Here is a 16037-nt window from a genome sequence, read left to right as displayed (position 1 = left end):
CCTGTAGCAGATTGAAATTATTAAAGACTTCTGGGTTTTCTTTTGCTGTAAACTTCACTTTATTTATGTCGATAGATCCAGGATGAATGATGTCCATCAACTGACAAAAAGCAGCACCTGGAAAAATACACAATTAAAGCGTGTTAGTGAAAATAAACTTCAAAACCAACTCTGCAACTAGCAGTCAGTGTCAACATAGCTGGTATATCCAAAGAAAATGTTTTAATTAACCAGGAAACAAAAATACCTGAGCATGTGTGCTCCACTTGACTGAAAGTGGCTTGCAGCGTGTCATTGAGCCAGTCTAACAGCTCACTGAGGTTGCGTTTCTCATCTCCATTCTTTACATTGACCACCATTTTTCCATATCCTGTGGAGATATTGAAATGAATTCATTTGAAAACTTTGATGATAGAATTGTTTACAGCACCCTAACACTGATACAAGCATAAAGACAGTATTAAGTATGTAATAACTAATTTACAACACTAAGGTAATGACATTTGTGAGTGTCCAGAGTTGAAAGTAAAGTTTATAATGTATCTGCTAACCACAAAGTGGTTTTGTTCATTCAACCCAACAACAACAAAAAATCAGTTCGAAAGGACAAACAACCGGGGAAAAAAAAGTTTCTTCTGTGCAGGAAGTTCTCACAGACGAAGACGATTAGTTTAGCCTCAAGTTAAATATCGTTTAGAAAATAAAAACGTTTTTTAGAATCTGTTATAGCACACATCCGCATTTGCGCACGCGGACCCCCCAATTTACCGCGAAAACTTAAAGGGAGGAAACAGCTGATGGGACCAATGAAGCGAGAGGGGCCTCCCAGTCCCAGCAGCCATTCCTCCACACTGCACGGTGGGACACAGACTGCAGGGGAACAAAGAGACAAAAACATGTTTCTGTCTGTTGCTGAAACGTTTGCTAAAATGCCTGCTGTATCTAAACACTTACCAATTTATTCAACATGATATAGTTTCACACACCGCGTTAAGGTAACTAGAAATTGCTTTAAAAAATACTATTTTCTTGGACGAGATGGTATAGTTTATTCTTGTTATTTGAAAACATCTGTGTTAATTATAAGGCGCACACTTTAGCAATAACTTGGAGACCAAAACATATACCTTCATCCTTGTATAAATGTATATATGTTAAACTCAAATGTGCTTGCAGTGTTTCAATCTAAATATATAACTTCACAATGTGCACGGGTTCATGTAAATCTTCTTACGGAAGTGAAGCAACCACATATTGATAACTACAAACACTCTTAACGCTGCTGATAAAAAGTATTTTAAAACATGCATAACAATCTTTAGATACCCTGATTTGCAGCTCACGCGCACAGACATTTCCGCACCTCACGTCGCGCGCACAGCTATTTACATTCCCAGTAAAGTTATAAAGAGAAATCCTTTACATATACCACTACTTACCACCACCCCGTCGGTACAGTGCTTTGGTAATCGGTCCTACCTCTAGCTATCCCGCGGCTTCAATGAATCATCTGATTGGTCGATTTCCCGTGGGGGAGTCGATCGCGATGGAATCAAAAGCGTTCTGCTGCATGCGTTCTGCAATGTGGAGACACCGCCGTATATATCAGTGGTGGGGGTTTTGATTCATTCCAGTGACTCGATTCTTTTGAATCGGTTGACCAAAAAGATTTGTTGGCGGATATTTTTTTTTCCTCCAGTTACATAAATTTCCCAGTAGGTGGCGACCAGTGCGTGTCTTTTGTTTCAAGTGAGTCAAACGATTCATTAAAAGCACGAGTCATTCACGACCGAAACAAGTATCCTATTAGTTACTGGTCTACAAACCGACTGAAAATGATCCAACGCGTTTTCCCAACACTTCAGTTATTCAACTCCCTTAGTGTTGTTGTGAACGATACTTACTAAATCACATGACGAACTGAGCAAACGAAACGACATCTCTTGTAGGTCTGCAGATCTTTGTTTAGTCCGTGCTGCGCCGAGTCTCGTTCAGTCTCAAAACAACGACTCGCTTCTTGTGATGGGGGCGTGTTCGTTCAGTTGGTCCAACCAATGAAATGCTTTTTACAATCCGCATTCGAAATGCTATTTGGTCACTCTTTAATGGTGGCCCAGTAGTGCACAACCATAGGTGCACAACACAATGGCGAAAAAAATCACAACACAACGGATCGAAACAACCCACAACACAATGAAATCAAGCCACAACACGGAAATACTCCCGACCACTAGGGGGCTCTTGGAGCGGGGTAAAGTTAGTTTTAGGTTCGATACATTCGCCAGGCGTTCGTTTTCCCAACTGTTCTGTTGAGTCGACAGTCTTACAAAGACATGAATACCACGATTAGTTTTAACAGTACATATCCATTTTATATCGACATGGAATATTAATTCACATATCAGCTACGTGCATTATAGTTAGCTGCATATTTATACTGCCTTCACGTGCTATCGGAAATTTGATAATTCCCACTTCTGAAGTCGAGATTACGAGCTCATCCCATTAAAATTTCGAAAGTGGAGGGCGTTCATGCAATTTTAACCTAGGAAACTCGTATTTACGATAATTCCGAGAGCACGTGAAGGCAGCACCTGAGAAAGAGTTGACGCGCTACTACGGCGCATGCCTAAGGGAACGTCTGCCAATTCCACCAAGAGGTTAAAACGTATAATAGTTTATTCATTAAAATTACTCTTAACATCTAAAAGCAGACTTGTTCAAATTCCAAAGCTTGTAGTAGGTTCCTTTTGACGAGACCGTTTTATTGGCTGAAATTTCAAATACGCTTTCAACTTTTATGCCATCTATGTATCTTCCTGACAAAAAAAAAACTTTTAAGTTTAACATTTTGAAGAGAGGTTGATGATATTTAATATCCCTTGGTGTTTAAAATATATATTCTATAATTTGAGCATGGAGCCACATTATATCTATGGGACTGAACCATAGCCTTTAAAATTAAGGTTACAAAATAAAAGTTTATTAAGAATGAGAATATAGAAGGATATTGAGATATATTTAATACTTTTAGAGTTACAGGCTCAATATGGGAAAAATGGTATTGATGGCACTCAGACAGGAATGTTCAATTGTGTTGATAGAAAAAAAATACGAGATACATTTCTAGTAACATAATTTGTTGTTCAGAAAATATGTGACCATTGAAAATGAGCACCAATTTACTCATGGAGCCACATTGAGATCCCTATATCTCTGGAAATGATTGGGCCTTAAAAATTAAGAAACCAAAAGTAAAAAGTGTTTTAAGAATTAGAATCAAAAAGGATATTAAGGTATCTTCTAAAAAATCTTCTATAAGAACACAATAAGTGCTTTTTCCCATTTTTGAACTGTCACAGTTGGCATATAGGGGAGAGCGGGCTGGTTGGGTCAGGGGTTGGTTGGCACACAGTTCAATTCCAGTACACTAGAGGATGTTGCCAAAAAAAAATATAACATTAAAATGACTGCCAACTTGACCTAAACACACCCATTGACTAAAATCATCAAACGGTCACTAACTATTGAGGTGAGGACAATTTTTCTATTTTACAGACAAAAATTTTATCAAAACAAAAAAATGGTCCCCCCCACTAAATACATTTTCAAAAAAAGTGGAGTGTTCCTTTAACGGCACTGTAAAATGTGCTTAATTGAGTGACTTCTGAATTAACTGTTTTTTATTAAAAAAAATTATTTAATATATCACTAAGTTAAATTTAATTTTCTTTCTTCTTTTTCCACAGTGTCTGAGACTCCCACTGACTTTCAGACTGACACTGCCTCTGAAACTGCTACTGCCTCTGAGATTGACACTGTCTCTCAGACTGCCTCTGAGGTCTACGCTGCCTCACAGGTTGACGCTGTTGCTCAGGTCTACGCTTCCTCTCAGGTTGACGCTGCCTCACAGGTCTACGCTTCCTCTCAGGTTGACGCTACCTCACAGGTCTACGCTGCCTCACAGGTTGACGCTGCCTCACAGGTCTACGCTTCCTCTCAGGTTGACGCTGTTGCTCAGGTCTATGCTTCCTCTCAGGTTGACGCTGCCTCACAGGTCTACGCTGCTTCACAGGTTGACGCTGTTGCTCAGGTCTATGCTTCCTCTCAGGTTGACGCTACCTCACAGGTCTACGCTGCCTCACAGGTTGACGCTGCCTCACAGGTCTACGCTTCCTCTCAGGTTGACGCTACCTCACAGGTCTACGCTGCCTCACAGGTTGACGCTACCTCACAGGTCTACGCTGCCTCACAGGTTGACGCTGCCTCACAGGTCTACGCTTCCTCTCAGGTTGACGCTGTTGCTCAGGTCTATGCTTCCTCTCAGGTTGACGCTACCTCACAGGTCTACGCTGCCTCACAGGTTGACGCTGTTGCTCAGGTCTACGCTTCCTCTCAGGTTGACGCTGCCTCACAGGTCTACGCTTCCTCTCAGGTTCACGCTGTTTCTCAGGTCTACGCTTCCTCTCAGGTTGACGCTGCCTCACAGGTCTACGCTTCCTCTCAGGTTGACGCTACCTCACAGGTCTACGCTGCCTCACAGGTTGACGCTGTTGCTCAGGTCTATGCTTCCTCTCAGGTTGACGCTGCCTCACAGGTCTACGCTTCCTCTCAGGTTGACGCTACCTCACAGGTCTACGCTTCCTCTCAGGTTGACGCTGCCTCACAGGTCTACGCTTCCTCTCAGGTTGACGCTACCTCACAGGTCTACGCTGCCTCACAGGTTGACGCTGTTGCTCAGGTCTATGCTTCCTCTCAGGTTGACGCTGCCTCACAGGTCTACGCTTCCTCTCAGGTTGACGCTGTTGCTCAGGTCTACGCTTCCTCTCAGGTTGACGCTGCCTCACAGGTCTACGCTTCCTCTCAGGTTGACGCTACCTCACAGGTCTACGCTGCCTCACAGGTTGACGCTGTTGCTCAGGTCTACGCTTCCTCTCAGGTTGACGCTACCTCACAGGTCTACGCTACCTCACAGGTCTACGCTGCCTCACAGGTCTACGCTGCCTCACAGGTTGACGCTGTTGCTCAGGTCTACGCTTCCTCTCAGGTTGACGCTGCCTCACAGGTCTACGCTGCCTCACAGGTCTACGCTGCCTCACAGGTTGACGCTGTTGCTCAGGTCTACGCTGCCTCACAGGTCTACGCTGCCTCACAGGTTGACGCTGTTGCTCAGGTCTACGCTTCCTCTCAGGTTGACGCTGCCTCACAGGTCTACGCTTCCTCTCAGGTTGACGCTGCCTCACAGGTCTACGCTTCCTCTCAGGTTGACGCTACCTCACAGGTCTACGCTGCCTCACAGGTCTACGCTGCCTCACAGGTTGACGCTGTTGCTCAGGTCTACGCTGCCTCACAGGTCTACGCTGCCTCACAGGTTGACGCTGTTGCTCAGGTCTACGCTTCCTCTCAGGTTGACGCTGCCTCACAGGTCTACGCTTCCTCTCAGGTTGACGCTGCCTCACAGGTCTACGCTTCCTCTCAGGTTGACGCTGCCTCACAGGTCTACGCTTCCTCTCAGGTTGACGCTACCTCACAGGTCTACGCTGCCTCTCAGGTTGACGCTGCCTCACAGGTCTACGCTTCCTCTCAGGTTGACGCTGCCTCACAGGTCTACGCTTCCTCTCAGGTGGACGCTACCTCACAGGTCTACGCTTCCTCTCAGGTTGACGCTGCCTCACAGGTCTACGCTTCCTCTCAGGTTGACGCTGCCTCACAGGTCTACGCTTCCTCTCAGGTTGACGCTACCTCACAGGTCTACGCTGCCTCTCAGGTTGACGCTGCCTCACAGGTCTACGCTGCCTCTCAGATCTATGCTGCATCTCCGCTTGATGCTGCCTCACAGGTTGACGCTGCCTCTCAGGTTGATGCTGCCTCTCAGATCTCGTATACCTTTTCTCTCTCCCTCTCTTGGAAGACAGATGAGCCAGACTTTTTATGGGGAACCCTGAAAATACCTCTTAAAACGTCTCGGTTACGTATGTAACCCTCGTTCCCTGAGGAGGGAATGGAGACATAACGTTAGTGACTAACGAATGGGGGTTTCGCTTAGAAGCCAATCATCTTCGAGATCTTAGAAAACGCCCAAAGGCAGTGCCAATGCCATGGGCATGCGGAATATAACGGTATATTTGAAAATATACCAAATATTATACTGTACTGTGTTAATATATTAAAATATATTACCGGTAAATAATACATAAATAATTGCCACTTTTCATATATTGAAAAATATATGACTATATATTTACTAATATATCATAATGTATGTAATTTTATATTCAGTAATCCACTTCATAATATATAAATATATGTGTGATAAGATATGGTACTGCATGTGTATAATATATTGCAGATATATTTACTCATGCAGTATAAACAGGCATATATAGAAAAATATATCAAGTAATATATTTCTTATATTTAATTACATTTTAAATGTTTCGTATTTTCAAGCTAGTTAACGATAGCACAAGTACACCTGCTTGTACTAAAGTATTTAGCAAAGAGACTATCGTTGTGCTGAAGAGAGCACAGCTGTTACTTTTTTAATTAAAGAAATTATAGTCTTAATGGTGTTTGGCCAATCGTTAACCAACCACAGGCTCTACTCTTCAGCACAAGGGTAACTCCCAAAACTCAGGTGTAATGTTTAGTGTTATGTTAATTATAGACACTAGGGGGCAGAAACGTAGTTAAGGGTTTTGGGAAGAGACAACAAGGAAGTTAGTTAACAGTGTTGAAATTCATGTGTGCATTGCGGTGATTATACTGGAGGAATAAAATGTGTTTATTCATATACTGGCCTTGAGTGTGATAAAGACAAGAACATTATATCAGGCATACCAAAAAACCTTTTAAATTACAAAATAATTCAACTTAAAACACCAACAGATCTCCCCCTATATTAGTATTGAGCAAAATATGTGAAATAACACTTCATTTTAACATGTACTCTCCTTTAACAGTCAGAAGCAAAGCATGCTGGGAACTATAAATCTGCTGTAACTCATTCTGTGATTGTGTGTGTATATATGTGTACATAACATTCACATTTATATGGGAATATATTTGTGCAATATATGTGACCCTGGACCACAAAACCAGTCATAAATGGCATGGGTATATTAGTGACAATAGCCAACAATACATTGTATGGTTCAAAATTATAAATTTTTCTGTTATGCCAAAAATCATTAGGATATTAAGTAAAGATCATGTTCCATGAATATATTTAGTACATTTCCTACAGTAAATATATTTTTAAAAAGTAGTAATATGCATTGCTCAGGACTTCATTTGGACAACTTTAAATGCGATCCCAGATTTTCAAATAGTTGTATTTTATTTGATGATATTATGACTGGTTTTGGTCCAGATTCACATATGTACACAATAAAGTATAAAACTTTAAGTTGTCTTGTAAAGTGGATAAAACTTTATGAATATTACATGTAGTAATGCTATTTTTGTCTATATATAGCCATACATGGCCAATGCATATATTGCAATATATTGAAAAATATAAGCGCTAGTTTCCCATATATGGAAATGTTTTATATAATATATCACATTATATTTTGCAGGATATTTCCATATATTTTTGTTCCGTAAGGGATTCTTCTTTAGGTTAAACAAACAAATAACATGTCCCTGAACATCACCTAACAAAGTCTGGGTGTGCTGTAGCTTGTATTACACAAACATACAGTGCAATATGGAGCCCAATGGTGATGTCCAGTCTGCCTGAAGAGTTCATGTGAGTCGCATTTGCCTCTATGCAATCATCCATGTGCGAGATTCAGCCCTGTGCAAATGAGATTTCACACATTGATGAACATGGACATTTATGGATGCAAATGTATGTGTGAGGCATTCTTTAAGTCCCGTGATGGAGTGTGCAGCACAATTTTGAGGAAGTGAGAGGAGGATTGCAAACAGATAAACACATCTACAAACTTAACTCTAACACTGCATCACTACTACCTGCACTGCATTCCTACTACCACACATCAGCATGCGGCCATTATCATATCATTAATTTGACAAGAATGAGGCTTTGAGGGTTAAAAGTAGTTTGTTCAACAGATTGTAGGTTACAAAGGGAAAAAAACTCTGCCTGAACAGCATCTTGTCTTAAAAGAGTGAATCTTTAACTCCCATTGCAAGAAACCCACATCAGGTAACAATGAAATTAAATGCTACAAGTGAATTTATGTATCAAAAACATTATACAGTATGAAAAAATATATATACTGTATATTTTGAGGTTTGCATGTTAGATGATGGCAAAGGTAATCTAAATGTAAAGAAATGAGAATGAACAATCAAATATCCAAAGTGTCTAATTATCTAAAAAATATATAATTCATTTTATTGAATGTTAAGCTTTGTCTACTCATCTTTCACTTAAAGGGATAGTTCACCCAAAAATGAAAATTCTGTCATCATTTACTCACCCTCAAGTTGTTGACTACCATAGTGTTTTTTACCCTACTATGGTAGTCAATGGTTGCTCTCTCTGCTTGGTTACAAACATTCTTCTAAATATCTTCTTTTGTGTTCAGCAGAACAAAGAAACTCATACAGGTTTGGAACAACTTGAGGGTGAGTAAATGATGACAGAATTTTCATTTTTGGGTGAACTATCCCTTTAACAGCGACTTTTTCAAAATCATAGTGTCCTGATTTTCTGCAGAGAATCCTGCCAGTGCCATGAATTACTGAAGTTCACTTCTTCTACAAAACTGAGCTCCACTACAACAGACGCACACACAGACACACACACACACACACACAGACACACACACACAATCGCTTAAACACTTACACACTCATACTGGATCAACATGTCCTGCTTCAGCACACCACACCACAGTTGTTCCGATGACAAAGGTAGATATACAAAAAACATTTAATCCAGTGCACACTGAAACCAACAACAGACACCACTGCCCTTTATAGCATATGGCTCATGCATATTCATTAGTCCTTTTAAGACACGCAAACATATTCGCATGAGAAGCAGAGATGTGTTTTTTGCATTTGCAACTCCATTTAAACCACCTTTTCTTGATAACTGCCATTGAGCTGCAAAGGGTTTGCTGAATTACCATGTTAAAACGTTTAATAAAGAGACGCGTTGCCCGTATACACATGCCAGAAATCAAACTAGTGATGTGTAGGGATAAATTACAGTTTTCTTCGATGTTAAATAACTCCCGGCCTTTCATCCTGTAATTTACAAGCCACTGTTTGATAATAATGAAAAAAAAAATGTTTTATAGAGCAGGCACTTCATGTGCTTTCACCAGGCCGACAGAAAAAGAACACAGATAACTCTAATAAACATATACATATTCCAGAGAACAGGAAGCACATACTGCAATATTGTCAGCCCACGCAACTGTTTGTTTTGAACAAAGAATGGCAGGACCCAAGGTTTCCCAGCAGAACATTGCCCAAAGCATCACACTGCCTCTGCCGGCTTGCCTTCTTCCCATAGTGTATCCTGGTGCCATGTGTTCTCCAGGGAAGCGACCAACACGCACCTGGTCATCCACGTGATGTAAAAGAAAATGTGATTCATCAGACCAGGCCACCTTCTTTCATTGCTTCGTGGTCCAGTTCTGATGCTCACGTGCCCACTGTTGGTGCTTTCGGTGGTGGACAGAGGTCAGCATGGGCACCCTGACTGGTCTGCGGCTATGCAGCCCCATACACAACAAACTGTGATGCACTGTGTATTCTGACACCTTTCTATCAGAACCAGCATTAACTTCTTGAACAATTTGAACTACAGTAGCTCATCTGTTTGATTGGACCACAAGGGCCAGCCTTCGCTCCTCACATGCATAGATACTGACCACTGCCGACCGGGAACACCCCACAAGAGTAGTGCAGTTTTGGAGATGCTCTGACCCAGTCGACCCTTTTCAAACTCGCTCAAATCCTTACGCTTGCCCATTTTTCCTGCTTCTAAAACATCAACTTTGGGGTCAAAATGTTCACTTGCTGCCTAATATATCCCTCCCACTAACAGGTGCCGTGATGAAGAGATAATCAGTGTTATTCACTTCATGATCAGTCATAACCACATCATTAAAATCAAGCATTGTAGACAAAACACAAGCTTTAGAGTCTGTCTTTATTGGTTTTGTTTAGGATACTAACATTTTTTGGTTACTTTTTATGTTTTATACCACAAGTCCCAAAAGAAAAATAAATTGTATACAAAAACTTTAAGAAAAAGTATAAAAAATAAACATAAATTGACTGTATAAAAGCAATGTTAATGTTCAAAAGTTTAGATTAACATGTTCATTATGTTACCAAATAACAAGTAAAAAGACAGCTTTATATATCAAATTTAAAGATCTACTAAGCAAAATATTAGGGTTATGATATCAATATTGTGTTTACACTACAAAAAAAAAACAATCAAAAAAACACAATGATAGTAAGCACATATTTGTGCTGTTTTGCATACATTTTTGCCTGTCAAGATGTGTACAAGACAAATGAGTGTATCCAAACAGTGTTCCATGTCTTATGAAGTATTAAAGGCTACTTTAGACTTCAAGCTTTGACTTTGGACAGTAGTTTTCATTAAGCACATAATTCGACATATAAAACAGTTTGTGTTACAGCATTAGGTCTATAAAACAAAAGCAGAAAGCTTCTTCTCAACCCTTGTTCTCTTCAAAAGGCACCACACGTTAAGTGTTTTAGACAGATGAGGCATCAGTTTTAACAATCAGAGTGCTACAATGATATACAATGTGTTTGTTATTTTTGGTAGCAACAGTAAGCATAAAAACAACAGGTTTTTTTTAGTCAAATGAAAGCATCTATGTGAGAGAAACCCATACAGAGCTAACATTAAACATCTACACCAATCCCTCAACATAGACTGAACAATCTAAAAAAATAAAAGGTATAATAAGGAAGCTCTAAAAATGTGTTGAAATGTGTTAAAGTTTGTAAACATTATTTTTAAGGTTAAAATACAGTACACTGATCTCTATCTTGAGAAATAACTTGACACTAGTCAATTACTTGTCAAGAAAACAATTGTATAATGTTTAGCAGGCTAATGCCCTTGAGTTCTGCTAATAAAAACACCTTCTGGTTATACTGTTACTGTGCAATGTTACAGAGGGAATGTAGGCCGTATAAAACACGAATGAGGAATCAAATCTTTTAATGCATCTCTTTAAATGCATTTGTAAGGGCTCACAGCTTGGTGTTTAAATTTGCATTGATAAATTTCAAGTATTTTCCTCACACCAACAATACCATGGAAATGTGTCACATGCAAGTATACTAAATCTATGACATGATTTCTTAGCCAGATACGTTTTGGAAGATACTGTAAAATTCAAGTTTGAAATTGTAAGGCAGTTTTGTATCGAGAAGAAATGATCAAATCTAACTGAATGTGTCAAGACGAACCCTGGCAGTTTCAAAGACCTTGACAGGCACATCGACGTATAAAAAACATCTAGTATAAAAGCTAGCTGTGTTTTTACTAAGTGACGCTCTAAGTGTCACCGCACAGTGTCTACCTCGAGTTTGGTCTGATGGTCAAGGCTACCCTCGTCCTCGAGTCAGCTCAACTTCTCAGCTTGGCTTTCCAAAGCTGAGATCGTTTTGTAAAATTGGAGATGAACTGGTCTCCAAGAGCTCCTTATTGAGGACATTTGGTTTTGTACTTTGTTATTATGTATGTTGTGTGACTTTGGACTAACTGAACATGGACTACATGTGTTATTCGCATGCAAAGTAGTCCTTCAGTGGGGCGAACAAGTGACGGATTACAGGAACACTCCAAGACCGTCCCAGCAACTTCTGCCTGGCGCCACGGCCCATGTTGGACACATCCGTGTAGTGGACAGGAAAACCAAAAATCCTGACAAGAGAAAGAGACATTTTTTGGTCAATAACGTGATGCTAATTTTCTCTCCAGATCTGTTCATTTATTAAAAAAGACATATGACTTAACATGAATTTAATATAATTTAAACTTATTTTGCTATTTTTAAGGGGCATAAAGTCAAAAATAACAGGATGATATAACTGTCCTAATATAATAAGGGAAAAATCTTGAAAAGAAAGATTATTAAGTGATTTGTATTAATCTTTTATTATTTTATTTTCATTAGAGAAAAGTGAAGCAGTTTAGTTAAATATTTAAATGATTTAAGAAAACCCATCAAAGTCAAGTCAAACATAAAATAGAAAATTATTTAATATTCATCGACCCTCATGACTGTGTTTTAGTGTTAATACATCTCTTAAATTATCAGATCAATTTAACTTTTTATGAAATGACAAGGTTAGTTCGTAAAATGTCATATGATACAAAGAGAATTAATATTTATTAATTAATGACTAATGGTAAAAACTTTGAAGAACTATTTTGAAAATAATTAAGATGTGTATACTAACAAATAGGGCTGCGACAACTAATCGATAAAATAGGTTATTATCGATGATGAAAATAATTTCTTTGCTTAAAAAAAACATCAGCCAGTCATGTCGCTTTACAGTAGCTGAATAACAAATCTCATATGGAAAATAGCAGAGGACACAGAGTGAGCTGCTGCAGGAAAGGTACATGATCCAAGTTGTACGAAACATGAGAATGCTTTATATTCACAAGCGCTTCAAACAAAAGCATAAGTGTTTACTGTGTCTTTTCCTGTCGAGCTTTGCCAGATGCGTGTGCTGTTTAATGCCTCTGACACGTGTTATCCACACAAGCACATAACTTACATTTTATGATTATATCATTTTCTGTGAATGTTAGAAAGCCCTGCAAGTATTTCTATTTAGCATATTCTGACAACAAGAGAGTCAATGAACGAGAGCATACGAGTGAAACAGATGGAGCGTAGCAGAATAGGAGCCCAATAATTCTGACTGAAATACAGATTTTGCTCAAATATTTTTTGTTCGAATTTAAGTTATAGGTAGGTTTAAAATATACATGTAACACGAGTAATCATATTTATGAGAGCAGTAACAGTAAAGGCACTATTGTTGGCCCATTAATGTAATATAATTACAATTTGAATGTGTGTGTTCTTCATGCCTCAAGTTAACATTTTGTGTTTTTGTTTATTATAATTTTTAATGTAGACGTTTTAATTTCTGCTTAAAAATTGTAAGCGATCAGGCTAGGCTTTAGCTGTCTGTGAAACCGGGCGTTAATGTACAGCATAGCCTACATAGATACATTACATTTGTTTTCATAGGCTTTATATTATACATCGTTTGGAGGACAGCATTGGGTAGGATATGGAGTAATATTGTTTAAATTCACGAGTTCACACTTACATATAATTTGAATAGAGTAAAGGTTATGCGTATTTGGCGTGCTGTCCAAGGGGAGGGCTTCGAGCTCGGAATTTGGCTCGAACCAGGTTGGGATAGGAATAGTTGGAAGTGAGGAGATGGGGTGGTGGAGGGATGCTGGAAAACTGTCATGGAACAGAGGTAAGTCTGCTGTATATATACCTCTTATCTCGCTAATTGAGTTGATTAACGGAACATGCTCCTCTCCTGTTAATTATCTGAATGTGCTACTCACAAACTTTGTTAATAAAACATAAATAATTACAATACATTTTAAATTAATTATTTAAATGTATTATTTTATTCTCTTTTTTTTTTTTTATCCGATTAATAAAAAAAAATCATCACCAGATTAATCAATTATCAAAATAATCGTTAGTTGCAGCCTAGTCTAGCCCACAGACTGTTGGGGTCGACATGCGCCCTCGATGCACACTTTTGCCGAGCCCGCACTGGTGCGAGCTACGCAGCGGACTTCTTCGTTGTGAAGATGCGGCACAACGTTGTGAAAGTGCGGACTCAGAGGAAGACCGTATGGCTTTATGGTGCCATTTGGGACAAGGCCATAATCTGCAAGACGAGTGTGTTACGTTATTTAACGGCCCGCCTGGAAACAAATGCCCTGATGCCAAACTCCCTCGTGGAAGAAGAACACCGTTACAATTGTGACAATGAGTGCTTACCAGGATCATCTAAACGCTAGATTTTCAAAAGTATGTGGAAATTGCGGCTCCATTGTTGCAGTAAACTTGTACAATGTTCTTGAATTAATAATTGTTCTGTTCGGTCTGTTATTGCAGGGACATTGACTTTACATTTTCACGCCCCTAAACATGATGCGGAACAAAACAAACTGCTATTGGTTGAATTACATGTCAGTCAGATGGCCTCTGGGTGGTCCTTGGCCAATGAAAGCTGCGATAGAGTCCAGGGCCCGTATTCATAAAGATTCTAAAGGCCCGGGTATACTTCACTTACCGCGCCCGGACGCGTCACGCGCGCAGCCCTTTCCGCGCGTCTTTCAAAGTATACTACACAACGGATGCGCGCGGAGGATCGCGTTCGACACATGCGCAGTGAAAAAGTGTCTATGCTCTACCAGACATCGGAGGGCAGCACTGAGTCCTGTCATCAACGGGACATTCGCTGGGCATGATTGGAGAAGAACTGTAGTGCATCCACCATTGCTACATAGTTTGGAAGAAACACTGAAGAATCAAAAATTCTCTCTTTTTTTTCCAAGCGTGTTGTTTTTAAACCGGTCTTTGCACACTCTTCTTCGACGGCTGAACACTGTGCTCAATACTGTGTTTATTGCCACCTAGTGGACTCTTCTGTACTGCTGGCGCATGCGCTGTTGCACGCGGACCGTCCGCGCGGTCACAAAATTTGGGCTGCGCGCGGACGGGGTGTGCGGCCGGCCGCGAGCCCTCCGAGTGACGAAAACGGCCAAAGTATATCCGGGCCTTAAGAGTCCTCTCAGAAAACTCCTAATTTAGCTTAAAAACTTTTACGTAGGAGTCTTAGCTTAAGAGCTATTCGGGACCGATCTGAGAGCAACTCTGAGCAAGGAAAATACAAAAACTTTTATCTTAGTGAAGAGACGGGGCTGACCCCGTTGCTACGTATGACACAGTCTTTTGAAGACTGTGATTGGTTGGTTGTCCAAAAAGAGGAAAAAAGGAGTGCTTTTAAGTATAGGGTCTATTCTAAGCCTCCACTTTGAATTTACAAGCGCAAATTGTCCTATTTTACCGTTCTCTCTCACACACACACACACACACACACACACACACACACACACACACACACACACACACACACACACACACACACACACACACACACAAAATTAAATTAAGCATAATTAATTTGTGCTCGTTTAAATAATTTAAATTTAGTTTTTTTATTTTAATTTTAAAAAATGAATTGGTTTTATGGGAATTGCATGTGTTTTTGTTTAAATTGAGATCAAATAAATTGATTGCAACCACTTACGATACATTTTTTTTGTAAATTCAACAAATAATTTTTTTCAGTGTATATAAATCCTTTTATTATTTACCATGCTGTTAATTTCCTATAAGGTATTTGATTGGCTTAGAATTATAAACATTGTTCCATTCTTTCCAATTACACTGATTGCTGGCATGTCTATTTAATTGGTGGTTTGAAAGTTGGGTTTAATGCAACAAACATGATCCCTGCACAATCTAATCTATAGCGTCTTATTAAGTCACTGTCATCCATTGTCTGCAACACATTTCTTCTCCCTCTTCGTCTTTCTGCCATTTTCTCCGCTGCTAAAGAAACTCTTAAGCCTTTTAAAAGTCCTCGTCCGTGCTCCTAACAAATTTGACCTTAAGACCTCTTTTAAGGGTTAAGATGCTTTCTGAATTACTTTTATCTTTACTAGGATTTTTTAGTTAATTTTAAGGGTAAACGCCCACATTTCTAAGAATTTTCTTAGAATTTTGTCACTAGGAGCTACTCTTTGCATTAAGATTCTTTATGAATACAGGCCCAGACCTTCTGCCGTCAGTCTGAAGGTTTGGCTACGCGAGACTAATTGCAGCGCTACTTATAAGTGTTCAAGGTGCAAGGAAAATGTCTTTACGTTTTACCAGTGTTTTGACAGCAAATTTTGATTTAGATTAGAAAACTTAAGGTTTTAGTTTTTGTCT

The 16037-nt window shown here is 39.6% G+C and overlaps 1 protein-coding gene across 2 annotated transcripts in view; it reads right to left on the bottom strand.

The window, feature by feature from the left end:
* Positions 1–10122: 10122 nt before the first annotated feature.
* The window catches only part of dnmt3bb.1 (DNA (cytosine-5-)-methyltransferase 3 beta, duplicate b.1), a 54981-nt gene continuing 49066 nt past the window's right edge, over positions 10123–16037 (bottom strand). For both annotated transcript variants that reach the window (XM_079801838.1, XM_079801839.1), the window contains one exon: positions 10123–11905. In XM_079801838.1, coding sequence (XP_079657964.1) covers positions 11764–11905 — 142 coding nt within the window. In that variant the 3' untranslated portion in view covers positions 10123–11763. The remainder of the gene's footprint in view (positions 11906–16037) is intronic.

Source organism: Gobio gobio (assembly GCF_949357685.1).
Source record: "Gobio gobio genome assembly, chromosome: 21".
Taxonomy (NCBI): domain Eukaryota; kingdom Metazoa; phylum Chordata; class Actinopteri; order Cypriniformes; family Gobionidae; genus Gobio; species Gobio gobio.
This window is presented reverse-complemented; position numbering and strand designations above follow the sequence as displayed.